Genomic DNA, 27,957 nt, shown 5'->3' with positions numbered 1-27,957 from the left:
CATCCGCAGCTGAGTTCTGCAGCCACACGTTCGCTCCTCTACAGGAAACTCTCCTCCAGGGAGGGGGGGGGGGCAGAATGATGCAGCGGGAAGGGGGCGGAGCCTCGTCGCTGAGCGGCGCACTCGCATGAGGAGACCGGGCCCCCGGCGGCCGTGATTGGCTGGCACTGATGGCATGCCTACCTCTGCCGGCGGGATGCAGCTTTAAGGGAATCCATTGACAACATGGCCGGGCGTCTCCATGGCAACATGTTCACTGCAGCGTTCCCTACATAATGCAGCTCTTCCATGGGGAGGGAAACGGGATACGGAGGCGCATACCAGTCGCCGGCCATTTCGGACTGGGAGTTCACTATTTAGCATTCTTCACAAACACACGATGATAGATGCTATTTTTTCCATTATCTAACAGGTACAAGACGCTAATAGAATTGGCTCATTAGACCAACATTATGAAGGCAGGTTGAAACACTGTCTTAAAACTGCAGATGAAAAGCCCAGAGAGAGTAAAGAGGCAGCATGTTTATGGTCCTTTACATAACAGGAAAGTAACATGACTAAAAAAAAAAATTATGCAGGATACAAAAATCCCGGGATTACCGTCATGCACTCAATAAAAACCAAATAAAAATACTACACAGTCCTTGTAGCCGCTCAGAAAACGAAAGTGTAGGAAGGCGCAGGTTTGGCTCAGTCACACTGCTATGCATTCAGTCTGAAAATATTTGCCAAGAACCATATTCACCTGAATGAACAATACAGTTAATCTGATCTGATTATCTCACCACGGCGTGGCATCGGCGCCATGGATCAGCTACCAGCTACTCATTATGATGGAGAGCAGCTTTCAAAGCCTGATGGGCTTTAGTTTGCCAAGGGAAAGACATCTAAGCGCTGAAGATTCAATATATGTATGAAAAACAGGACCAAAAGCCCAGACTGATGGCGCCTTGACAATGAGCTTAAAACAATCTGCCTGAAAACCATATGGACCAACTGTTACATTGTAACAACATATTTATATGTTTAAAACATAAATACTACATATCTGAATACATGAATAGCTATTCATACAAATTTTGAATATGAACAGCGCCCCCTGTCTTCCTCTCTCTCTCTCTCTCTCTCCCCCAGGGAATTCGAGAATTCCTTCACAAAATCCCTCTCGAAGCAGCTCTCATGCGTGAAGGGTGCTGAGGCGGCTGTTCTCGATTTCCCTGCCTCCTCACGCGTGACCGGCTCCACCACAAGTCTGCCTCCCCCCCTACATCCCTGCCCCCCCCCCCCCCCCCCCCCGCCATGACTTCCCATGTCTGAACTGGTAATTGTAATGTAAAATCCAGTCATTTATTTCCAAACAACCCCCAGGGCCATGCTATGGAGCAACACCAACTCCCACCCCCACTGCCACCCACTCCCCCCCCCCCAAAAAAAAAAAAACAAAACTGGCAGAAGCGGACAAAGTGATGCATGACTGTCTTTGATAAGGAAAGCTCATTATAGGAAGTGGGTAAAAAAAAAATCTTAATCCATTCAAAGCTCACAAAGAACACAGCTTGACAACAATGAGAGAGAGCGAGGCAGAGTGTTTGGATTCTGCCTGTTAAAAGCCAGCATTAAACCCAGAAAGGCCAATTGGACACCTGGTGTCCGAATTCATTCCGGAACCCGAATACTTATTTAAAATGCATTCTGCTTCCAGCATCTGCTACAATTTGACCTTTTCTGCATTTAATCACATTTTCCGCTAACTGGTCCTTGCAGATTCCAGTGGAATTGACATGAAATGCCGATTTTGACGTTTTACAGTTTACCTAAAACTTTTCTCAGTGAAAGACAAGCTAAACTTGGCGGAAAACTAACCACAACCCCATCTCATCGTATCCTGTTTTTTTTTTTTTTATTTTATTTTTATTTTCTGGGAAGATGGTTGGGAGCAGTTTGTTCATAACAACTATCTATAACTCCAGCATTCTTGCGTAAACCACAAAAACTAATTTTTCACAGACACCGTGATTACAAGACAGTTTACTGAGGTACGATGAACATGAAAAAAAAATCATGTTTTTTTGTTTTCCCAGTAAACGGATCAAACCTTAATATGCACATTTGCAACCTATAGGCACAGCTGTTTATATTAATTGTGCAATTCATCAAAATGGTATGTAGGAGGTCCATTGGGACTCAAGCCCAAACCCCTTCAGCCTTAGAAGCTGGGTGTTGGCTAATTTCACTTGCTGGGTGGGCCCTGCTCTCAAGTATATGTCTTTGCAGACTGGAGTTGTGGGCGTGTCAGAAGGTTTGTGGGCGTGTCAGAAGGTTTGTGGGCGTGTCAGAAGGTTTGTGGGCGTGTCAACAGTAATGAAGTGTGGTGAAGTGGGTGGAACCACACACACACAATTTCCTTCACCCAGTAAACTGTTCACAAGCATAGGAAATGTCTTACGTTATATGATCAAATATGAAACGTACGTTTATCGGTATTTGCTCATCAAGGTCATTGCCTGACCTATATGTCTGGTAAATGTCTGGTTTCTTTCTAAAACAATGGGTGAATCTCTATGCCAAGAACGCAAAGATCGTACTTGTGGTCTTGGCAAGACCGGTCTTGCTAACTTGCCTTCCAAGGACAAACTTGGGGCGCAATGCATCATGGGATAGGTCTCGTTCGGCGAGGATGCAATCGATGTATCCTTGATATTTGGGGCGGAGCACAAGAAACATCCGGGCATTTTTACCGTGGTCTATACTTCTGCTCTTAGTATTGGAACTGGTCACCGGCGATGGAAGATGACGTAAAACGGGTGCGTGAGAACACAAGTACGCTCAAGTACGCATGTTGGAAAAACACCCAATGTTTATTGACAGCATTTTCGACCAATGGAAATAACCGTTTGGCCCACCTGCTACAGTGTACGCGTCACCTTTTAACACGCCCACTAATCTACTGACACGCCCACTAATCTACTGACACGCCCACTAATCTACTGACACGCCCACTACTACATCCTGCAGGGACTCACGACTTCCTGCTCTCAGGACATCAGGTGACTTCAAGTGGGATTCTAGTTGTCTATAGAATGTTTACTGCCACAAATGTAGCCCCTGCAGAGCTATCGCTGCGTGACACATGCATTATTCATGAAACAATGCTGGCCATTTTTTTTGATTATTTTTATTCTGAGAACCTTATCCAGACTCGGTCTAACAGGCAAACATTTTTACCACGAGGTTCTACCACAATCTGCTGTATCTCGAATTCGAAGCCCGTCCCAAACTTAAGGCAGTTTATATTTCGGATATTTTCCCTCCTGACAACCAGTTCTGTAGCTTCAAAGACAAGAGAGGGAGATTAATGAAAATGACACACGTCTCTGGAAAACGTTTCATTGTGTCACCAGTGCAAAAAAAAAACAAAAAACTGCCTGAACTCGACATCCTGTTCTAAATTGTTTGAGAACAAAGATGCGACAAACGTCTCTAAAAGCAAAAGCAAAATGTCCCACTGTTTGTTATACATGATTTACTTGCTGCCACAATTAACTCTCTTTATTTTTTTACTGGGATTCATAATAGCTGCGCCAGTCAACCAAAGGATATCATGCCTGACATTGATGGTGACCATTCTTTACCCGCCAACAACATTAATTCCACGCTGGGATTATTAATAACTGGGTCATTTGGAAAAGTGGGGCTGACCGGAATCTTAAGAAGCAAAGTTGAAAGCCTCTGTATGGAATCACATCTGACCAGATGCATAACTAATTCCGCTGCACAGCTAAAGGCCTGCTAAAGCTAGATTAACCCAAAAAATAAGCTAAAACACATACGCACAATAACTATGAGCAGGAACCAAACGTAATGGGCTTAATCCATCATTTTGTCTCCAAATGAACCTCCACATCTTCCTCCTTGAGCAACTTTTGTGATCCCAGCAGTGAGGTCACTGGGACAAAGCTGGATGCCTGATTTTACTCTTGTGACTGACGACCTGCTTATTTTTAGACCCAAACGCCTGCCACGGTGCCATGACTCAATTGGACTGAATTTGGAGAAGGATTCTGAGCAGCCTCAAGATCTCCTGCAGCTTCACCGGTTCTGGGGAATCCAGATTTTGAGTTTTAGCGCATCTGGTTCGCGAAAAAAAAACGATACAAAGCAATTACCCATAATCCATCAGCTGCATAAGTTTAGTAAATTTTTATGTCGTTCATTAGAATCAAGGCTCTCATTCCAAATGCAGTATCATGCCAGAATCTTTAATCCTTAGCTACAAACCTCTGGTGAAGGTGCAATTTAATTAAGAAACCGCCTACCAAAGCAAACTGAAAATATATGGCTGTATAATCATGCCATATGTACTGACTACAGCAAAACAAAATGGCAAAATCTTCTTCACATGTATGCAGAAATGGGAACATTATCTGTGCAAAGGATTGACCGTGGTGCATTATGTGGGGAGATGTTATTAATACTATTTAGTAAAGGAGTTAATCTTTTACGGTGACTGTCCCATCGTGCATTGTCTGGAGGTCGAATGTGAGAAGTCCGAAGTCACACATGTGACATACAAAAGGGCGTTTTATGCAAAGTCCTGTAGCCGTGCCCAGCTGCAAGCAAGACAAGGAAGAAAGACGCCGCGAGCCGGACTGACAGATGAGGGCTATATGCTATCAGCTCAGGTGCACTTTCTGTTCACTTCCAAGTGACACCAGTGGTAAAAGCATTAGTCTTGTGACCCAGTTTCATTTTCACAGAGTTCTGTGCTCACAGATAAGGTCACAGGAGGGCCAGATGCATACGCGCCTAGTATCCAGTCCCTGAGGTCAAAATAAAGTGCAAGAAATCACACGATAAAGTCACACCAGAGGTGGCCAATCTTATCCAGAAAGGGTCGGTGTGTGCAGGGACGGATTACGGACCGGGCCAGCGGGGCCGCTGCCCAGGGGCCCTTGAGGTGCAGGGGGCCCGTGGGGGCCCTAGCCCAAAACAATTTGCAACGCTTATCAACAATGTATTTTCGTTTGTCTATTTTAGAGGGCCTACATTCTTTGATCCTCTGCCTACAAGGGCCCCTGACCCTATAGGGAGGGCGTTTGGCTGCCAAGGGCCCTTGAATTGTGGTGGTTGTGGTGGTGGTGCTGCTAGTGGTGATGGTGGTTGGGGGGGGCCCTCGCGAACGTTTTGCCCAGGGGCCCACACAACCCATAATCCATCCCTGGGTGTGTGTGCAGGTTTTTCGCTGCAACTCCCTAATTGGATTACTAATTAGAGCACTGATTGGCTGAAGAGTCCTCACACCTAGGTTTGAACAGCTGACCTACAGGTTCTCCCTCTCTCCAAGCACAACGGCCTACTGTGGGGGCAACACTCGGACACGTTTGCCTGCAGTCCTGTTACCTGTGCAGTGTTACACCCCCTGGATAGCCCTGACATTTTATATATACCAATAAGAAATCAAAATAGTGCTTTCTCTTTTATCAAGGGCTGGATGGAGGGCATACAGTATGTTCTTTTCACGGCCTGGGAAGTGCTATATTACACAAACAAATGTCTCAATAGTCAAGGCCCTTAACCCTAAGCCCCAGGGGTGTTTGTTGCAGACTGGGAGACCCTGCATTGTGTCCCACAAGATTTCCTCTCACCTGTACAGGTGTGTATGTCCCAAAGGAAGGCAAGATGGGCTATAGAAATCAGATCATATATCTTTTCTCCTAACGAGTTTAAATTGTAGTTTGATACCTATCCTATCTTTTATATTTTCATTTTGTTAATTCAATTTTATTAATTTTTAAGCAATTTCCCTCCTGGCATCAATAAAGAGTTTTGTGTGTGCATCCTAAAAGAGGTCATGATGGGAAATACGTCTACAACTTGCCAATAAAAGATCATTTTAGTTCATGAGTACGATTTCTGCTTTATGTTAAAACCGAAAGCCTTTGAGAAACATGCAGAAATTCAGCAAAATTGGTCAGATGTTCCTGACATCCACTACAGATTGATTCAGGCGACTGTATCTCACCTGATCAGTTAAGAAGGTCAGAGGACACAGACGATGGAGAGATGCCACCAGTCAAGCATCAAGCTTACTGGACATCAATAAGGAAGAGCAGGTGATGAACATTATATATTTGGAGACTGAACCGAGGAGGAGGTGTTGTGTTCAGCGCGGATAACTTTCTCAGTTTTTGTCAAGCGCTAAAAATTCTAGCAAAAAAAAAAAGTGATTATTTGAGGATTAAATTGTAAATTAGAGACACAAATGAGTGCAAGTCATGAGAAAAGCACTCAGAACTAATAAATTCCAGGGAGGTAAGCTAATAAATGAACTGTTGAAGAAAGATTGCCCCATATTCAACATTTTTACACGTTGCTCATTTTAATCGCTTTAACATGCATGTTTTATATATAATATGGTCATGACATGCAATATGTGTTTAGAAATATATGCCTGCAAAATATCATTTAAAAGTATTTCATATATATTGCTTAATATATGTCCACTCAATATTTCTTCATGTACTTCTCATTTTACACAAATACTGTCGACTAACATAAATGCATATGTGAACATTTTATAATAAGACTCACCCACTTTGACATCCTTATAAATATAAGTATTATGCAGAGCTGTCATAAGACTGTCAGTCGTAAGCAGCCGTAAAATTAAGCATGTCTGTAGAACCGGCCTCCGGAGGTGGGCGGTTCTTCTGTCCACGTCTCCATAGTTACAATTATGCGAAAAGAAGCAGGATGAATGAAAAATGCCGTGCGTCAGCCCGCAAACGCTGGGATGCAGGCTGTTAAAACCCAAAGGTGATGGGGCGGGAGGAGGGAGGTGGGGCATGATCGCCGGGTATGAGCAGCAATGTCAAAGTTACATGGCTCACAGCTTGCGCTTATTAAACTCGCATTATAAAAACACTAAAGCATGCCATTACAGTTTTACGCTTAGCTGAGAATAATACTCTAAACATGTTACCGTAATCTACCGATTTGACTCACCCGGTTACCTTTCTGAATGGGCCCAAAGCACATGCCCGTAATCCGTCTGCCACTATATTCCCTGCTGCCATCTACAGTACATTCCGCATGCCCCAAATCAGTGGGCAATCGAAGCTACTCAACTATCCGCAAATACAGAGCAATGTGCTGTACATAGACTGTATGATATATATACTATCGTACGTATCACGTGATACCAATGAGTTCGCTTCTACTACCTACAACCCTTGACACCTGTCACTGCTCATCTTAGGTACGTTTTATTCCAAAAAGGTTGATAAGCTGGTAAGAATAAATATGATGAAAGACCTATAAAATGAAAAGGATAAAATATACATTTGAAACCTTTAGTTTCCAGCATTCACGTTCATGCTATATATCCCCTATAACAGTGATAAGCATGAACAGTATTTTTGATCGTAATTAAAGCTCTTTTATATTGTAGAGGTAGAATATTATAATATTAAAACGTATATACATTTTATTACATGAAACGGAGTAAATTAATTAAGCATTAGCACTTAGCGGATATTGCATTCTATAAAAACAGACCTAGCCTATTATTATCGGAGGTTATTTTGTTTTTTTGATTATTGCACAGGGCGTCATCGAGTAGCATCGCACAGACAAACGTACTCCAGTATCGGCATAACGTAAATATATAGAAAGCTATAACATTGAGGAGGTCATAAGCAGATTTTAACGGGAACCCGCAGATCGCATCGCGAGCGTGGGAAGACCGGCGCCGGTCCACGTTAGGCCGAGATGACGGGAATCGGCGATGTTAGCCGTACAGTTTAACACAGCGTATTATGTTAGATGTATTATTACTTTTTCTGCTAATGGACCCCACGATGTCGTTCAGAGGTCACGATTAGCTGTCACGAATGGCCTCGCCAGCGCATCCCCCTGAATCGTGCATCCAATGCACTTGTCATCTTCGAGCATCCTCAAATACAGGCCACCCCGTATAATTCCCGCAATAATATTCGTGGCTCCTTCGAACAACAATGCACGATTATAATCCGATATCCCGGCTTGTTTCACCATGACGCATAGTCGCTGGTACGGCCAGCATCCCACCCTAATACAGTACGCTTAGTTAATGCACGAATAATCATTGACAGCGCAACTGATTCCGACTGTCTTAGGAAACGCACTGTGAACGACAAGCCGTATAAGAGATGCAAGGTATCCCTCGATGAAAGGCTTCTTACCGTGCGATTAATCTCCGCGATGTACGAAGGCCTCCGGGATGTGTTTCCATAGCTCGGCTTTTCTCCTCTCCTCTGCCCACCGCCGCGCAGCATCAGCAGCCGCACAAAGCCACGGAGAGGCCAGACCCCGCCCTCATCTCTATGAATGGCCGAGATCCGCAGACCCCCCGATCTGCTCCCGGCTCGCTCTTTCGGCGCTCGGATTGCTACCCCTTCTAGCCTCCCGTCATCAAAGCGCTTTGGGGGCAGCACATATTACACAAAAGGCTGTTAAAAGTCTTAAAAAGGACTAGTGAGCTACCATTACTCACTTCCCCTCCGCATCCCGATCCGGCTGCCTTATTTGTATACTGTGATTATGGACATACAGGCGAATAATAACGCACTGCAGAAGAGAAATCTAAAACGAAATATTAATGTTCTGTACAGACAACATGACTTGTTTTGGAGCAGAAATACATTTAGGCGCTTATATTGTAATTTTATATAGACACATTAATTAATTGGGAACTGGCAGCCATCAAAAGGCATGTAACAAAAGAGTCTTGATAAATGTGTCATTTGGAAATCACCAGAATGTCTGGTCGACTTCCATTTAGCGGTAAGAAAAACGGAGAATACTGTACTCTAGGTTACTGCTAGAAAAGGCATCGATCTACAGTCACATGACCTGAAAGACTAGCAGCAGCTGATAATGGGTCACAATAAATTAGGCCCTTTACGTTAATACTACCAAATATTTTACAGTTTTTATTATCTTAAAAGGATTAATTATCTTTCTTGACACTCTGTACACAACAATGAAATGTGTCCTCTGAATTTAACCCATATGTGACACAGCAGGGGGCAGATAATTCAGCCCCCGAGGGGCGGCGGTACCTTGCTAGTCGGGGATCCGAACCAGCAACCTTTCAATCACAAGCACGCTTCCCTAGCCATTAGGGAAGTTTCATGTTTACATTTTAAAATAGTACAATTCAGTACGACAAATGGCTTCAACTACGAGATGCACACGGTTATTGAAGAGCGTGTTTGCGTGTATTGACGGATACCAGATACAGGACTTTTACTTTCTTTATTCAACATTTACATATTTTCTCCCTAGTACACAACAAACCATTAAGGAATCCGTTAGCTCCACACGACACAGAAAACCATCAAATACTGAAGAACGCTGCGAGCAGGTTTCACCCCCACACTGCCTCGCAAACACAACTCGGCCGTCAGGCTTCTCCAGAAACACTATGCGTAACATCAGATCTTAAACACGATATTGCACGGGAGTCAAGAACTCATGGCAGCGTTTCATTAACTGCTGTGGGACCAGGGTACATCCCTGTGATGGGCACAGAGATTGTTCTGTTGCTCAATAACAAGAGGCCTAAAATTCAGCGTTGAGGAAACGTCTGTTAGGTCAACATGAAATCAGTTCTGCAGATCAGTACCAAGAATCTTTTGCGCTTGTGACTAACACCACTGTCCATTTTGCTATTGCATATGTAACGCACAGTACCTTTTGGAATAATCATTCATTTACACCTTATTTAGAAATACTGTCTGCATGTAGATATATCATATAAAACTCTACTAGAACAGGATGGACTAAAACCATCATTTTAAAGGGCCCCCAAAGTCTAGGCATAGCTTCAGATCATCAGCAGCAAAGTCAAAATTCATCACTTAATCTTTAATTGAAGTTGTGTTTATCTTAAAAACCACACACTCTATATTTACTTTACAACCAATCAGAACACTACAACACATATCTCACCGCAGAACGCGATGCCTACATTATCATAACCCTAATTTATTGAGATTATATATTGTTTATATATCATTTTTTTTTAAAGAATACTGCCATTAAAGTGGAATATTCACAAGGGCAGAAACTGAATAAGGTTTCTCTGAAAAAATCTTACAAACGATCAAGGGACACGGTGACCAATCAAGTTGTACTTCCACAGACAGGACTTAACGAAACCTTTACAGGTCACATCCAGCAGCTGCATGTGTTGCGCAAGTTCTAGTCAGATCACAATGAGAACGACAATACAAGGAGATGGAAAACCCTGTCTGGTTTTTGTTTGATGGCCTGAGAGGCATTTAAAACCTTTGTGCTTCTTAACAGTGAATGTATGCACGTCCTCCATTTAGAAATGTCATTTTGGATGCTAGTTGATGAAAAAACATACAACCAATAAAAACCTTCCCATGTCAGCTGAGACACCCTGCAACAACGCATTATGTAATAACACCACATTATGTAATAACAACGCATTATGTAATAACACCACATAATGTGTCAATGGAGTTTATTACGGAATATTTTTCATCATCAAAATCTATAGCTCCCACATTTTGTAGCAAGTGCCGCAATGTGTAGTAATTTATTACGGAATGCACGGAAATACGTACAAATACAATATTGCATTCAGGCTATTACAAAATGCGAGGGATTATTACAGAATGCGGGTGCCATTACATAATGAAGTGAAAAGTTGTTAAATTTTGCCGAATTGCTACACAATTCGGTATTATTACATAATGCGTTGTTACGTACATCCCAAAAAAATCTTAACGGCAGTAATCGTACACTGATACCTTCTAATGGTTTATATTTAAACATAAGTAAATGTGGCCAATTAGTGGGGGAAAAAAATAATAAACATTACCAGTACATCATGAACCGAGGATTCAGTAAACCACTTAATTAATAAAATATGCCAGGAGTTGAAACTAATTTTTGTATTACAGTATTGCCCATAATGTTTTTCTTCACAATTAAAAGCTTCAGAATTGTGACATAAGTCATAAAGCACCTGTTTTTATTGGTGAAAACCAGAGATTATGCAAAAATTGCTTATCACCATCCGGGACCGCCGATATATTCACAGGATATGTATATTCTATATTTGCATTTTCTCCCGTTGTTTGCAGTTTGTTCTTGAAGGCCATAAATACACACAGTAGTGCTATATGTACATCATGAACGGTCTTTGTTCATACGCATCATTGGAGAATTCACTCGCAGATAAACTGTATATATTTCACAGGCTGTACTTGAGTAAAATTCCTAATTTCAGTAAGGACCCAGAATGGGGGCCTTAAAGAAAATGAGGAAAATATTTTGGCAGTAAAACACAGCTCTAAGAGACATGATGAGAGATGTCCCCCCCCCCCACGGCCTGTTATGTCGTGGAAATTGCACTTCTAAAATCGAGTAGAACACGAGACCCCCTAAGAGGTACCTTGTCAGAAATCCACATTTCCAACAGCTTTGGGAGACACTGACGGACCAGTGTTAATATCTGCATTTAAAGAGTGAATTTCAAACAGGGAAGAAAATGCAGGAGGATGGCATGTGGTGTATGGAGTTTCACACGAAGAGCACAGCACAGAAAAATTCCATGTTGAAAGCAAATATTAAAGAAGATCAGACTCGTCACAGGTTGAAATACAGGGAGAAGTCAGTGAGGTCCGTATGAATCCGGGAGAAACGGAGGAGGGGACTTCGGCACGTTGGATGACATGCTGTGCTGGGGGGTGTTTTGGGCCGGTGACCAGGATGACGTGGCCTGGTCGTCACAGGCCTTTGTTGAAGTAAACCCTCTCTACCTCCGGGTAACTGGCCTTGATCTTTGCCTGGAGCTCAGGCTCCAAGCGGCCGACCGACATGGAGCTGGAGGGGCCCACAGAAAACAGAGCGTTTTTACCGTGTGCCGAGAGCAAAACTTCACGCCGAAATTATACTCGTGTTCGTGAAGAACTTTGGAACCAATCACAGCATTCACAGCAGAGCGTGCGCCCTGGACCAATTACGGGGTGCATATGTACACAAACGTGTGTGTGTGTGCGCACACCTACACACACACACACACACACACACACATACACACACACACACACACACACACCTACACACACACACACACACACACACAACAGGATTCAAATACTTGCCGTTGTCATTCTTCAAAATTTAACTCAAATCCCCCCATTAAAAACTCTAAGCAGTCCAGTGTTCTAAAAATATTGCCATTTTGAGAGTCTAAAAGTATAATTAGGCAACAGTAACGCCGTCATATGCAGTATAGTCTCTGAAGCCGCTTTTTCATACAGAGAGAAGGAAAATGGTGGCAGATTTTACATGGACCAGAACCCACCTGTTCTGTGGAAACAGGGCGCAGCAGAGAGGAGTGGCAAACACCAGGCTACAAAACACAGGGTCGAAACTTCAGATTACATGGATTCAAATGCAGATTATTAAACGCGGGAAATTTTGACTCTGCTTCAAGCCGTCCCTTTGCTGGCCAACAGAAACGTTACAAGGGAAGAAGCAGAGAGAAACCAAGAATTGTGAGTCAAACATAAGGAATCTGAATGCGGTGAGCAGACAGGAAGTGGAACAGTGGGACCGGACCGCGGTGATTTCACATCGCCATGGCGACGGGTCACCGGAAGCCAGCAAACAGGAACTTCCGATGAGACCCAGCTGGTCCCGATTGGACTGATTTATCTCAGCCGTCATAAGAGTCAACAGGGTGGAGTGTGGGTAACAATTCATGTATGGGGCTGTTGCGTGTGACACTCTGAATAAGTTCGTTTTTCTTTTGAGAATTCAGAAGAAATTTGAAATTGTTTTATTCCGCCCGTCTTTTATATGACCTGTGCTGCTGACTCACTATTGTGGCAGATGCCGACGGTGCATCAGCACAGAATCGTGGGGGTAACTGTTATCCTTTACTGTCCAGTGAGCACCGTGGTAAGGTTACAGTACGTGTGTTATTTGCCAGCCTAATAAAACAGACCAGGTACATCTGTCCAAGAAGTGAATGACTGACAACCCTTATCAGCTGGTGCGTGAACTACAGTGTATCAAGGAAAAGAGGAAAAAATATATATTATATTATTTCACAATAAGATTGCCCTTATAAAGGATTTAGGAATTGTTTATAAGCAGATTATTAATTAGGTAGTAGAACGTTGTAAATCATTAATGGATCATTTTTAAACAAGTTTTCATTTCATTAATGAGTTACTACCACTTAGAAATGGCAAAGGGGGAACCTTATTGTTAAAGCAGCACCGAAAAACCTCAAGGTACTCACCAGACTCCTACCAGTCCCACCTGTATGGGTGCACTCATCCACGGAAACCTCTGTAACAGAGTGAAAAGCAGATATACACTGTGTATACATGCCACAGATAACCGGCACAGTCACACGCGTGACGCTGGTCATGTTAATCCACAGACACGCCAGGCTTCCGCGTCCATATATGTTCATAAGTTTGAATGGCTTGTGACTGAACATCTCGACACCCCAGTAATAAAAGAAAATGGGAGAACATGCGATCGGGAGTTGGAATATGCAATTCCAGAAGAGAATAGACACAACTACATTTACAGCAGTAAACGTTCCCATATCCAGCAACGGCGAGATACCGCTGGATAGCTGAATATCCCAAATAGTTACATGTCACTCTCGAAAAACGATGAATTGTAATAAATTTCTTGCATTCACGTTCATCCTTTTACACATGCACGTCAATGATTATTGTACTGTTTAATAATAAAACTATTTAAACGTGCTGCGATCGCACTGCCAGATAGATATTTGATTCCACAAAGAAATAACAAGGTAAAACCGTAATGGAATGAATTACTGAAGGCTGCCACTTCCTAACTGAAATATAGAGATATTGTGCAATGCTTTTCTTAATTGTTTTTTTGTTCATTTTAGTTGGTTAAGTGTAATCTTTCTATTTAATTATATTCCGAATTTAAAATTTTTTATACTGATGTCAGGGTTTTACTGTATTCATTTTACAAGATTATGTTTTTTTTTGGTCACAATTTGAAAGCCGGATTCATTTCCTATCGAGTCAAATTGATTAAGAATAAACAAGATCGGCCATTACCTTTAGAAATGCTCTCTTTTCAAGGGTGTTCATCAAGAACGGTGGAATAGCTGATAAGACAGAAGGGCACGGCTTTAGACTGATGTTAAGAAAGCGTGTCGGAACACTTGTGCTGCCCCACCCCAGCTGAGGTTATAATTTGATAATAACAAAGGAGGTTTTTGGAGGAATACCGACCCATTCCTGGGGAGGCCATGAGGATTCTGGACACCACCACCTGTGAGATGGCTTGCTGGGCTGCCTTCTTCGACTCCCCCAACCTGTTGCCGTTCTCGTCCGTTATCGGAATACCGTGTTTAAGTTCTCTGGAAAAAAACGGGCATTGAATCCAAGGCAATCCTTATATAAATATCCCAAGACACATGCCTTTGATCGTTTAACAAACTTTCGTTACTCAAAAGCTACACAGGAAGCCCCCCCCCCCATCCCCACCATAAGGTACCTGGCCATAGCTATAAACATTACCTTTGCCTCATCAGTGGGATATTGATGCAGTTTGCAGCAGCCACAGCAGCAAACGGAACAAATCTGCCTATAAGTGGTGAGACATGCTGTGTAAGGAAAGGAAGATATTAAACTTACAATTAAAAAACAAAAAACACTGAACACAACTGCAGCAGTGAATTGGAACAGAAGAAAATCATTGAACGTATATTACAGTAAATACGGTATTTTGGTCAATATATTTGCATACCGCTGTCCAGCAATTTACCCGATACACAAAACAGCCGTTAAAGGATAAATTGTGTGCGATTAAAGGGAAAACAAATGAAATTACGAGTGAAATGGGTATGGGGGGGGGTTAGGCGCAGACGCCGTCTGACAGCGACGTGGAGTCAGGTACGAAGGCCAGGATGACGTTACGTGCGCGGATACCTTGGTTAGTGCGTTTAGCGCTAAAGCCGTGGCAACGGCGCCTGTGGTCGCGGACACATATGCGGTACCAAGCTGACTGCAAATGAGAAACCCAGAATTAACCTCAGCGTGCACAAGGCCGCGCACGTACAAGCACTCAGATTACAGGGTTACGCGGGAAAGTAGTAACGAAGTACAACACAGTGGCGCTATGCAGCAGTAGCGCCCCCTACCTGACGGTTATAGGGGCATCGCCACTTCTGTTGGTGTAATTGACTATTGCGTTGAAAGACTGGTTGATCCACTGCCAGAACACAACTGCCGGAGTTGACCTGGGTGGGGGCAGGACGATGGACAGGAAGTGACATAAATAATTACATATTAATGAGGTGCTAGTGATAAACACAAATAAGGACCCAGCCTTTGAAGCTCTCAAGATTCACTTGCACGATTTAAGATGGTTATTAAAAGATCTGGTTTACCGGCTCATGCATTTCAATGATTCTATGTTTCGTTAATAAATGTGTAATTGAATGCTCACTTATAGAAGGTCATCATGCATCCCGTGATAGTCATGTTCATGGGAACCTGCGCAGACATCCGACCAATCAGGATCATCTTCTCCCCCGTGTCCGGGTGAAAGGCGGAGTCATAGATGTACTTTGCCCTCCACAGCGCATCTTCTGTGAGTCCTGGAGACACGATTCCTTGCCTTCAAATTAGGGAATAACAGCAACATGATGATAGGTTCAGGCACCAGCATTAAACGGTGAAAAACTGAATTAACACCCTCAGGTGTGAGGAATTGACCTTCGGGATCCATACCTGTAATCCTGAATGATTTGCCGCGCTGACTCCAGCTGTTCCGTGGATAACAGGATATTTCGGGGGTCAGTGACAGTGAAGAAATGCTTGGCTCTCCCAATGAATGTCCCTTGATCCCATCGTGGTTCCTTGATATTAATGTCTGTGCTGAGCTCTGTAGTCATGGTGATCTGGCTGAGAGATAGAAAATATAAGGATATACAAGAATACAAGCATGCCTGTATCTACTATTGAGGACATCGTGGTCATGTCCACGGTATTTTTTTGGCAGCTCCGATAACCACAATCCTTTGCGGGACATGTCTAGGAAGGGCTAAAACTAACACTGGAACTTTTATGACGTCCCATTCTAGACTCATAGGCATTGATAGGGAGTTGATAGGGGGACCAACTCCATATTGATGCCTATGGATTTATAATGGGACGCCATAAAAGTTGACGTCATTAAGGTGCAAAGGCCAGGTGTCCCAATACTTTTGTCCATATAGAGCAGGGATGGATTATGGGTTGTGTGGGCCCCTGGGCAAAACGTTTGCGAGGGCCCCCCCACCACCACCACCACCACCACCACCACTACCACAACCACCACAATTCAAGGGCCCTTGGCAGCCAAACGCCCTCCCTATAGGGTCAGGGGCCCTTGTAGGCAGAGAATCAAAGAATGTAGGCTATTGGCTTATGCTTCATGCAAATGACTTTCCCCACAAAAATTAACAATTTCTACAGAACAGAAAACAGCACTGAACACATTCTGTAAATCGGTAACCAGGTCTGCACAGAACAGGCAGTACCTGCAAAGCGACTTTCAGAGCAGGTTCCCCGCTGACCGATCATTAATTTAATGGAGTGAACTAAACATTTCAGGTTCGTTTTCCATGGGAAAATATTATAAATTATGTTTTTAATTACATTTTTAATTTGATACATACAGAAACGTCAAACTTCAAATCCTCCTTTACACACGAACCTCTCGATTGCACCTCGTAGATATTCATAGTAAACCAGATTCTCTTATCAAGTAAGAGTTGCTTTGGTACGTTTATTGAAACGATTTCATCCAATAGTGGACGGGGTTCAAAAATGACACACAGAACATTGCATCTGACTTCTGAAGTGTGCCGAGAGCCGAATGCCTTTGGGATCCCAATCTTATTTTCAGATATTATGAGATTTGCCCGTCTGCATGGCGTTTAGTCGGATCTCTGTCTTCTCCCCCCCGCAGCCATCTTCCGGTGAAACCACGCAAACTGATTTCATCATGCAACGTGAAAGGCATCTATAGCTATTTATCACCGTTATTCAATTTGTTTGCAAGAATTGCGCCAGGGTGGCCTCTGCAAATAAATGTGTGAGGTGAGACACCGATGGAGATCCCTTAAATCGCGGACCGCAGCAGACGGCAGACCTCATGAGCACCGAGCATCTGTCCTTTGAGCTTTGACGCACAGATGTGCTGCCTGGTCGCTTAGTATAACATTAATTATTCGTTCTGACAAAAAGGAAAGAGCCACGGGATTTACTGAAAAGAACAGAAGTGACAAATATAGCAATCAATGCATGTGATTTGTTTCTTCCATAAAGGGGATTTCAAAGTGTATTTCCGTGTTTTAAAAATCTGTAATTTTACAAGATAGCATGCAGATGTGCGTGTGACTAAAATAATACATATTCACATAATACACATTTTGCATAGTTAACAATCAGGATGAGATCTAGACTTTAAACCACCTTAGTGTAATGCGGTATTACTGTCCAGTCATTAGAAGCTGCTAACACGGCTAGTATGGTCGGTCTACAAACAGAACCACACGATCAGACGTGTCTGTTTTTCACTGCGATATATATGGACATGGTTACGGGAATAAACAGTCTATCCGATGTACAGGCATAGCATATCCAGCTGGATCATCGCACGCAAACAGGTATCATGGAGATCCCGATCTACCGCTGCCACATCCTCACTGTGCACATCAGTCACATGACCACGGCACCAGCTCTCGCACGTCTAGGTCCGGGGACCCATTACTGACACAAGATCAAGAATCAGCACCGGTACCTTAGTTCTATTAACCTACCAATTTAAAAGACAGAGAGAGTCAAACGGGGTCCGATCGGCTGCGCCTCGCTGCTCCTTCCGTTCACACCAAAGAGCCACCGATTCGCTTCGCTTCGCTTCTGCCAATTTCAAAGTCGACTTCCGGTTTTTAGTGAGCCGATAGTTTCAAAATAACAGTCGCTGCTGGAAGAGTCATTCAAACAGTTACATTTCCAACGGAGATTCGGATTATGCGGGTACTTGGATTGTTTCTGCGAAATAAAATACCACAAAATAACGAACGAAGTTTTAAATCCAGTTTAGCTATTTTTTTTAAGTTCATTCTCAAACTGAAGATTTCGTAAGAGTCTCATTACAGTTTGTCCTTTTGTCCCATTTATTTCTGTCACCTTTGTACTGTGCCATCTGGCACGGTCTCTGCGGACTGATAAGCACGTGAGCCAGCAATATTTATCGTGGGAACCCCCACCCCCAACACCCCAGGGGGTGGGAAAAATTTATGTGGGACCACAAAATCCAGGACCAATTTTTAATCCCAGTCCAGCCTTGAACATGTACAAAGATTGATAAGGTGGAGGAGGAGGAAAGATAGGCAGGGGCCAATTAGAGACACTAATCATCGTTGTTTTTGGTCACCCAGCAATTTCAGGACCTCCAATGGGTCTGCCTTAAGCTGAATGTAAGACATTTCATACCACTGGTTACAAAAAGACACTTTATTGATGATATTTCATGTCACATAATCTTCCAAGCAGTCAAATAATTACTGGATGACTGATAACAGGGCTTAAACAGCCTTTAACTCACACCGCCACATGTGGCAATGCGGTTTTTAAGTCATAAAGAAGCACAATAGAGTGAGTGAACAAACATCGTTGTGTGTGAACATGGAGTGCAGATAATTGTCAGTTTGCAATAAGCCCATTGTGTCAGCATGCAGTCACTGGTGACTTATCATTGCGGGCTGATTTAGAAATTCTATGGGCAGGGTGAACCAGCAAGATATCGACAGGATTAAGGTTTTCAGTCAGACTGGGATAAACCGCATCTCCTCTTGAATTCCTGCCCTCGTTCTCGGATCCATATGTTTGAAACTGAAATCGGGGCGAAAATTTGATCAGGTCATTGATATACTTGCCCTTGCAATTATTTTCAGGTTATTTTTCATGTTTCACGGTGACTATGAGAGAGTGATGTAATAACTGTCAGATCATTCCTGTGAGTTGGTGTCTCACCCCACTTGCTACCCGTGAGGACCGGACAGGCTGCATGAAGGGTTCGTTCATCCTCCTGTCCGTTTCTTAAAAGGTTGTACCAGAACACAGCAGATCCCTGTTAAAACCAAGACGTTTTGTATAGTAAGTGATTCTGCACAGGGAGGTGCTTCAGTGAAGGCCTTTCGGCACAGCGACTTACCTTCTTAGGTTTCAGAGCAGCACCTATTAGAGGAAATACGGTGGCACCTCCCATTTCGACATCACTCATCTGGGAGGAAACGAGCAGGTCTAAGATGCATTGAAAGTCTGCATCGGGCCTTAACTAATAATGACTCAATGCTGTACCGCTTAAAGGGAAACAACTTACATAAATTAAGACTGTGGCGATCCTACCTCCATTTGCCAAAAATTCTGTGTCATTAGGCAACTATGAAGAAGAAGATTCTGGATATTAAAATCACGGACACGGCCTCTCTGGAATATCTCAGGTGTTCATGTCGGCCGTTTATACATTTACAGGATGTCGGCACCGTCTCTTGTACCTTTGAATCATAGTGTGGTTCATATTGGCCTCCGATTCCATAATTTGCGACCTACAGAGTAAACAATAAAAGGAATGCGGGTCAGATTTAGCTTCCATGCGTATCTTTTACTTGACTGTCAATCCCCAGCATCTCCATCAGCGGCTCACCTGAAGATCCTCGGCTGTTTCCATCTCCAGGCCGGTGGCATCCGCAATCCTCTGACTGATACGTGCGACGACACCGTCATCCTTTTCCGACAGCCATGCACTAAGAATACAATAAGGATGAATGTCCATCTGTTTTCCATAACGGCTTATTGGGTACAGGTTCGCATGGGGGCCTGGCGTCCATCCCAGGAATTAACGGGCACCAGGCAGGGTGACACCCTGGGCTGCAGGCCAGTCCGTCACTGGGCACATGCTCACACTCTCGCCATCACACACTGCAGGCCATTTAGAGAAGCAGATTCAACTAACTGCATCCATCAGATGGAGAAAGAGACCGGACAACGTAAGCTATGTTTACAGAGCGGAGGCAGGATGCAAACCCCTAACCCTGAAGGTGAGAGGTGATGTGATGCCACAATGCTACGCAAAAATGCAGCTTAAAAATAAGCATAGAATGACGTGAATTTTAAGGCAGTGATGATACGTTAGAGCTGAACTAAAATAACGGTCCCAGTTCCTGTTGTGTGGTGTGAAAGTGAGACACGAAAGTGGCAGGTCGAGACGGCCCAGGAACTTCAGTTCCAGAACTTTGGCGTGGAAGTGCCCATTATAATGAGAAAGGTACAATGTTAATTGTGTAACTTTTCATTGTCATACGAACGTGTGATTACCAAACTCCAGCTATGTCGCTTTTCTGGTTTGCTCAATTTTAGGTTATTCATTGCTCAATTATTTCAATTTCTCCATCTTTCTTTTTTAATGTAAAGGTCTTTGTGAACATAGAAAATACATAATAGTTTGACAAGGTCAGTAGGACTGACTGAATTTTTTTCCATTTGATCCTGCAATGTAAAAATGCACTTTTATTTTGACAGAATTAAGAAAATAAATCGGTTTTATGAAACACACCTTTCCACCAACATAAGACAGCAGACAGAGAGAAATACCTTTTTGAAACACGATCTTCAGAAGCATGTCTCTTCCCAGTTTCTTTGTCCAAAACCATAGCTCTTTGAAGCTTTATTCAAAAACAATGAATATAGATATATTTATTTCATATAATACATTTATCACAATTTCTTGGGCAGAATGATTTGGCATGCTATAAAAATTCAAGTCAAAAGTTTCTAACTAAATCAGATAAATAATACAGTAAAAGCTTGATTAAATATATACAATGTAGCAGAATAAACTGTCAATACCAACCTTTAATCTGGAAATGTTTTTTATGATGTCAATTTCCATGTCAGATAAAAGGTCATGATATCTAATGATATGGGGATGGGCCCATTCTTCCTCCTCCTTAATTGGGGCATAGATGAGCCGTGGGTTCCCTCCACCTGTGCTGTATCTGCAGGACAGCGCCCTCTGTCTCCTGGAGGTCTGTTTTTTTTTTTTTAAGAAAAACGTTTACACACACAATGTTAACATAATGCAAAGCCGCAGTTACTTTAATGGAATTTAAAACGAATAACATCAAGGTGACTTTCCACTTGTTCGCCGTCACCCCTGCAGAGAGCCTCATATATGTTTCTCTTGTCACTTGGCATAAAAATGTCGAAGTTGGCAACTTGGGCCGGAGCACTGTGCCATCTCTGAACACTCTCTCTCAATCTTTGGTAGTAGGCCAGTTGGTACGGTATGATGTCATCACTGGGATCTGCGGAGGAGACGTAAAGAGAAGGGGTCACGCTGAAAAGTAAAATACAAGAAATATAGAGAAGCAGCTTCCTGCCTTTATGCAACAAAGATCTGTAACAACCGACCCTTAGAGATCTGTAACAACCGACCCTTTCATCTTACATTAATTTGATTTCTTAATGTTTGGCTGTTTTTATTTTATTACTATTTGTCTTGATTCTTTTTTTGTTTTGATTTTTGTTTTGATTTTTGTTTTGATTTTTGTTTTGACTTTCGTTTTGAATTTTTTATTTGCACTTTCTGTAAAGCACTTTGAGCTGCATTCAGATGAAAGGTATTATAAGTAGTAAAGTCACACATGCATTCCTAGCTACTGGAGAAAGTTACGATCTGAACACCGACCCAGGTCCAGCAGGTCTTTCGTCAGCTGAAAAGCAAGAGGAAGTTCTCCCATCTGAAAGGCGAAGTGTGCCAGGAATCGAAGCACCTCCTTCTGGGAAACTCCTGCAGCTTTTCCCTCATCCAGCTGTCTGTGAGCATCTTGCATCCACAGAAAGGCATAGAGGAACTTGTGGTTTTCATGAGCAACTCTGGCCACGTGGAAGGAGTCGTCTGGGTCTAAGAATTCCTCAGCTTCCTCAGTGTTTCAGAAAACAACGTCAATGCATTAATGATATTTGTCGACGTAACGATTTAGCATCACATTAATATGGTGTTTCTCAGGTTTTTACACTGCATACCACCTCTGGAAATATTGTGCTCTCTGCATGCCAGTATTGACGGAGGGGGTTGAAAAATAAAGCTGTCGACGGGGGGGGGGGGGTTCCTCTACTACCCTGATCCCTCTTTACATTCCCTGAATATAATGTTGCACGTTTGGTCCTTGAATAGTCTTAATAGATTATTCTGGTGTTAGAAGGTCTTGTTTAGCTCTTGCTTATACCTGGGTGTTCATCAGAAGCTCAGCCTAGCTGCCCTTACGCCTAGTTGGCTCCTCGAGAGCACAGACAGTATGTTCTTAATGTCTTGTTCGCCCCACTTGTACGTCGCTTTGGACAAAAGCTTCTACTAAATATGTAAATGTAAAATGGTATAGGTGCCATAGCTGGAGAAGTACTACATTAATATTAAGTAATAGAACAGCTCGCACATATTTGAAGAAACTAGTTTTGCAATAAAGCCCTTATTACTAAATAGAATAAAAATATTTAGCACCAACAAACTCATTTTAGCCAATTAAAAGGCATGTCTAAGCAGGTAACTAGATATCTTGAAACTCAACCAAAAACCTCGAAGGACAACAACCAACATTCCAAAGCCGTGTCATGCACTTCAGTTGTAACTTTCCGGTACCTGGGTGTGGATAATCTCACCTGTGGGGGCTAGTGCTCTCATTTTCTCTGGGGGCAGCTTGTAAGTCTCCTGAAGCCTGAGCAGCCCCAACGTTATCCCGTCTAAATCCGTATCATCTGGGATCCGCTGTGACTTTGCAGATATCAAGGACAGGAATTCTAAATCCCAGCCAACAGAAAGACGCCGTCAAGACTACAGTACTGAGAGAAACAATTTGCCATCAACAGAACGTTTACTATATTCTCAGTTATGTAGAGCTCCGTTTCAGTTAGGGAGACACGTTCGTACCTTTGGAAGGACTCGAATGAGCCAGTTCCTCCACCTTGATCCATGCGTTCCTCAGTCTCCTCACAAACTTGTATGCCGTCACAGGATTGCTCATGTACGTTTCGGGATGTGAAGGGACGCTTTTGCTAACGTTCTCAAACATCCGAAGGCATCTGTCAGGAACAGAGATGGGAAAATGATTTTCAGCGCGAAATGAGCGTTTAAAGATAAACACAAATAATGTGGTACAGAAGGTACCTCTTTAATTTCTCGATATGTGCTCCCTCTGCCGCGATATAATCCTGCAAGGAGGAGACAAGCTCTCTTTGTGTAAAAATGAGTCCAGTCATGTGGTCTGCCAACACAGAGGAGCATCATGAGGTGAACTCATTTTATAGCCATGTTACAAATGTCTGCAAAAATATAAACTGTAACAGTGCAACAACTGGTGAATTGCAAATCCAGACATCGGTTGGACACTATTAAAATATTTACCATGTTACATTATACAGTTACAATTGCACATTATACCATTACAATGTCTAAAACACAAGCCTAAACTATTACAAAATGTGTTTACCCTGTAATGTGCTGTAAGAGGGTGATGAAATCCCTGTGTAACACATACAAATGCGATAATCCTCATTCCTGAAACACTTAATCACTTAAAACTTAAACACCATCAATATTATTAACAAGATTGAAAATAATTTAAATGTGCATTGGTGTGACTTTTTAAGGACTTAAATTACCCAAAACTGTGGATGCATTTCACACGTAATTATTGATTATTGACTGGTCCCTCTTCCAAACTCAATACTGTGGACTAATTCCAAATTATCATTTTGTTTTAGTTAATTTGCATAAACAACATGTCTAACTGTATACAAAGGAATGATATTTGCCTCATTTTCCAGTTACAGTAAAATAATGGTTTTAATGAAACAAACATTTCATGGATTTCTTGTCCTTTCCTGCATTCATCCTAGCTTCATATCACATGCTTATCCATCCATACATTTCCTATTCATGGTTGCGGGGGTCCGGAGGCTACAGGGACAAGGCAGGGAACAACCCAGGGTGGGGCAATCACATGCTCATTAATTAGATATAATAATGTCTAACAGCATACTGAATAAACAACATCAATTCCCCAGTCTCGGTCTTCCTCTTCCGTTAGCTTTGCGGTGTTTCTTCAAGCAATTAAAATGTGAAAATGTAATTGCTCTGGAGTTCCAATATAACCACGTAGACCAAATAGTCAGCGATTGCAAGCCGTCATACTCTGTGCCATTGTGAGCTAATCAACATAACGCTCTGTTTTTCTTTGACGAAACGGACACGCTGCCCTACAGTATTCTGACACTGCATTACCACCAACAACCAGAGGGGGTGCTGAAGCACTGTCAGCGCCCCTACTTCCAGCGCTACAGCACACAATGAACAACAATAGCGCAACAATGCAATGCTACAGAAAAACAGTGTGTTAGTAGTAATAAAATAATAAGCTTAATAATATTAATAAGCATAATGATTATTACAAAAATAATTAACTAAAATTACCTATGGAGGAATAGAACTCTGTTCTAATGATACTGAGTGCTGTGCTGATTAGGAAAAATGAAATAAATAATTTGTGCTCCATATTTAAAAATTATATAAAATCAGGCTGCTGGCTTTGTTGAAGTCTTCAGGAGAATCGAGCTCGGTGCTTTCTCGGAGAAATAATGGTGTTTCTTATAGCGATGCAGAAAGTCCGTTCACACGTCAGAGTGATGGCCGCGTGAAGTGGTGGCGAGACAGGAGTGCTTTTTAAGGCAGGCAGCGAGCTGAGTCACGCTGTGGTGTAAGAGTGTGAATTACGGGGCGGGAGAACAAAGGATCGTCAGGGACTTAGGGCGACTTACTCCAAGTAACCACCAAAGTGATGTACAAAGTGGACAATGGCCCTTTTTCATAAAAATTTGAGAGTTAAAGCTATTGGGCAACACTTACAAGCAGTAAATCAAGTAAATGTGGGAGTGCAGTGCATGATTCATTCTGCATTTGTCCTGTTAGCAATAGGCGGCATGAGGATAAATACTTGGCATCCGTGGATATTGAGTGCAGGGCAGCGTAGTGGTTAAGTCACGTTAGACATGCTGAAAAGCCTGGTCTTGCTTACTTGCTTCGTGGTCTCGTTTTTTCGTGCTTTCGATTAAGCTTAGTTTTAATTTCTCCAGCTGTGTAAAACATTTAAAAACTGGTAGAAATGTAGGTTTCTTTAGATAGAAGCATCGACTAGGTAACAATGGAAACGAAGTCTCTCGTGATGAAATGTCCGGATTCAGTTTGCCCCCCATGCAGACTGGAGACCACTACAGATTCAAAATGCAGGAAATGCCTTGATTCGAACCCGCAGCACGCTCACAACAGTACGGAATAATTATCAAGGAAATAGACAATATAACCGAGGAAGAAGTTACACTATATTTAGTCTAAAAGGAGTGTTTTTCAGCCATAACTAAAACCAACTACTAAATGTACCAGTTCGATTTAAACTCAGTATCAGTTTTGATTAGTGTTAATCTGTGGAAACCGTATTGTTTCCAAATAGTTTTCTTACAGGATATTAACATGTGAAACTATGTAAAGAATGATTCTGATGTGTTTTGCCTCATAACCACGTCATGCCCACGAATGTCTTTGTGCCGCATGCCAGTTATCTTCCTGCTAAACTTTCTGACACATCCCATTTAAGCCTTACAGTCCACAGCACCCAGATGCTTATATCTGGCCCGACCTGATTTCACATTAAACATTAACATCAAACAAGCTTTTTAACGATTAAATGTGAGATGCTTAATTGGCGGATAGAAAATGGAATCTCAGGCAGAATCCTTAACAAGAATTTTATCATTGCACCTGGAAATGTTCAAATTAACCTTATCCCCCAGTCTCAGCCTGTCTGAACACATCTCAGATCTGCCGCAAACAGGCACAGACATACACTCCGTGTTTGCCTACAGATATATACGTAGCTCTGGAAAAAATCAAGAGACCGCTCTCTGCGAGGCAGGCTGCTTCCAGGCTCAGTGTTTCTTAGACAGCACTACACAAGAACAAGGTGAAGAAGGAGACACTGGGAACGACCAGACTCCAGCCAGGTTAAGGACGGAAGCGCTTTACTGAAGCCAGAAAAGACCGTTAGCTTATCCGGCAGTGCCTCATGAATCGGAGGGTGACCTCAATTGACCTTTGAAAGAAATGGGAAACATTAAGTGCAGGTGTGAGGTGCACTGCTAGGACAGTTCGTATCTGGCTCCTAGAAGCAGGACTGAAGACCTGCCACTTTTCTCTGGCAACAGTCACAGAGGGGCAGCGAATGGCTCAGAGGGCTAAGTCTCTATGCCTGCGATCAATAGATTAATAGACCAGTTTGAGCTCTGGCATCGGCAGAACAGTCACAAGTCTGTAGGCCCTCGAGCAAAGCCCTTAACCCCCAGCTCTAGGGGGCGCCGCACGTTCGCTGACCCTGCACCGTCACCCTCAAGCTAGGGAGAGCACAATGGGGTTGGCAAAGAGAAGCATTCCAGCGTATCTGTACTTGTGCAAACGGCAAATAAGTCATGTTTTGTTTTGTTTCGTTGTGTTTGTTTAAGCGATGAAGAAGCCCTTCAGCAATGACAAGCAGGGAAGCCAGGCTGCGGTGTCTCCCAGGCCCCATAACTTAACCGAAAATGTTGCTGTAGTCGGTTTCTTTCAGAGCTGTGTGTGTATGTTTTTATATATGTGTATATATATATATATATATATATATATATATATATATATATATATATATATATATATATATATATATATATAACACACACACACACACACACAAAGGTTGGTAATTATATCTTTATGGGGAATCTCCATTCATTTTTATGGGGAAAACTCTAATCCCAGCAATGAGGACCTTCACCCCTACGCAGCCCTAACCTTAACCATAAGTAGCCAAACAGAATATGAGACTTTGGGCATTTTTACTTTCTTGCATTCACTTCTTTGTGAAGACCTGGAAAAATAGCCCCCACAAACGTAAAAAAACAGGTTTCTATTACATTGTGGAGGACATTTGGAAACCTCTGGAAAAGACCACAGCAAAATTTTCAGAGCTACAACGTATATATGTGAGTCACAGCGTATATGTGTATATCTATGCACTCATACATACATACTTTTTTTTTTTTTATCGTCGTCCACCCCACAGGTTGAGAGCTGTTGTAGATGAGGCTGGATCCACACCCATCTACCCATTTGTCCCAGTCGTTTCCAAGCAGGAAGTACTACACCAGAGACCCTGGGCCGGCGTTAACACACAGCCAGAAACCGGCCTGTCACCTGTCTGCTGGTTTTTCTGGCTTTGCAGTAATACCAGTTTGGATGCCTGGTGTAAAATCTAGCCGTCACACACAGGTTATAATTCAGTTATAAATTACAGGGGTAGAATCTATGATAACAGTCAGTCACTCCCTAGATCAGAAGGATATATTTTATAAGCTACTGAAATACATTTATATTTTATTTGATTAGCAGATGCTTTTATTCAAAGCGACTTGCATTTCTGCAAAGGCATGCAGAGTTCAGTCGTCCCTGAAGCAGCTGGAAGTTAAGGGCCTCGCTCGAGAACCCAACGGTGAAATTACTGTGTCGATGCTGGGATACAAATAGAACCAACATCCTTCGAGCTGGACGCAAAACAGCATCCTAAGGGGCTCTGTGTTACCTCTACAGTCTGCCACTTTACCAGTTCTGCCACCAAACAAACAAACATGCTCAATGTCTTAGATTCTGAGCATATGTGCCACTGTGTGAAATAAACTGAGACTTATTAATTGAGAATTAATAAATAAATACGTCAAACAGAGACACATAGGTATTGCA

At 42.6% G+C, this 27,957-nt stretch overlaps 3 protein-coding genes across 4 annotated transcripts in view; all 3 read right to left on the bottom strand.

Moving 5' to 3' along the window:
- jakmip2 (janus kinase and microtubule interacting protein 2) overlaps positions 1-8,525 on the bottom strand; it is a 28,410-nt gene extending 19,885 nt beyond the window's left edge. Inside the window, exon 1 of the mRNA XM_048995413.1 lies at positions 8,223-8,525. The gene's annotated coding sequence lies outside the window, so the exon portion shown is untranslated. The remainder of the gene's footprint in view (positions 1-8,222) is intronic.
- A 758-nt stretch (positions 8,526-9,283) lies between these two features.
- Positions 9,284-18,243, bottom strand: LOC125720228 (sideroflexin-1). Of its 2 annotated transcripts, none has more exons than XM_048995453.1 (11): positions 17,897-18,243; positions 15,822-15,995; positions 15,538-15,708; positions 15,230-15,328; positions 15,018-15,093; positions 14,607-14,692; positions 14,319-14,446; positions 14,142-14,191; positions 13,331-13,380; positions 12,386-12,433; positions 9,284-11,901 (listed from the first exon to the last, which is right to left on the bottom strand). In XM_048995453.1, the coding sequence occupies exons 2-11, from the start codon at positions 15,983-15,985 to the stop codon at positions 11,805-11,807; spliced, it is 969 nt and encodes a 322-aa protein (XP_048851410.1). In that variant the 5' UTR covers positions 15,986-15,995; positions 17,897-18,243; the 3' UTR covers positions 9,284-11,804. The 2 variants fall into 2 exon arrangements, with proteins under 2 accessions (XP_048851410.1, XP_048851409.1); XM_048995452.1 differs by having other exon boundaries at positions 15,822-15,991; positions 17,897-18,239.
- A 335-nt stretch (positions 18,244-18,578) lies between these two features.
- Positions 18,579-24,829, bottom strand: LOC125720218 (prolyl 4-hydroxylase subunit alpha-2-like). The gene is made up of 14 exons (XM_048995426.1): positions 24,610-24,829; positions 23,305-23,401; positions 23,068-23,219; positions 22,800-22,937; positions 21,829-22,059; positions 21,277-21,445; positions 20,992-21,169; positions 20,733-20,803; positions 19,786-19,885; positions 19,637-19,687; positions 19,462-19,521; positions 19,294-19,362; positions 19,113-19,209; positions 18,579-18,971 (listed from the first exon to the last, which is right to left on the bottom strand). Exons 1-14 carry the CDS (start codon positions 24,689-24,691, stop codon positions 18,901-18,903), a joined length of 1,566 nt encoding a protein of 521 aa, XP_048851383.1. The 5' UTR covers positions 24,692-24,829; the 3' UTR covers positions 18,579-18,900.
- Positions 24,830-27,957: the final 3,128 nt, after the last annotated feature.

This window comes from Brienomyrus brachyistius, chromosome 24 (assembly GCF_023856365.1).
Source record: "Brienomyrus brachyistius isolate T26 chromosome 24, BBRACH_0.4, whole genome shotgun sequence".
NCBI classification, from domain to species: Eukaryota; Metazoa; Chordata; class Actinopteri; order Osteoglossiformes; family Mormyridae; genus Brienomyrus; species Brienomyrus brachyistius.
Note: the sequence above shows the minus strand (reverse complement) of the source record. Positions and strands in the feature narration are given on the sequence as shown.

What these genes read in the sequence shown, in the direction of transcription:
- LOC125720228 (XM_048995453.1), bottom strand. Translation starts at nt 15,985, where the DNA reads ATGACTACAGAGCTCAGCACAGACATTAATATCAAGGAACCACGATGG. An exon ending in TGCATGATGACCTTCTATAA is followed by an intron (nt 15,329 to 15,537) that starts GTGAGCATTCAA and finishes GCCCCCACCCAG; the next exon opens with GTCAACTCCGGCAGTTGTGT. An exon ending in AAAAGAGAGCATTTCTAAAG is followed by an intron (nt 13,381 to 14,141) that starts GTAATGGCCGAT and finishes ACTCTGTTACAG; the next exon opens with AGGTTTCCGTGGATGAGTGC.
- LOC125720218 (XM_048995426.1), bottom strand. Translation starts at nt 24,691, where the DNA reads ATGGAGCACAAATTATTTATTTCATTTTTCCTAATCAGCACAGCACTC. An exon ending in AGAGTTCTATTCCTCCATAG is followed by an intron (nt 23,402 to 24,609) that starts GTAATTTTAGTT and finishes CTGTGTTGGCAG; the next exon opens with ACCACATGACTGGACTCATT. An exon ending in AACCACACTATGATTCAAAG is followed by an intron (nt 19,522 to 19,636) that starts GTACAAGAGACG and finishes TCTTCTTCATAG; the next exon opens with TTGCCTAATGACACAGAATT.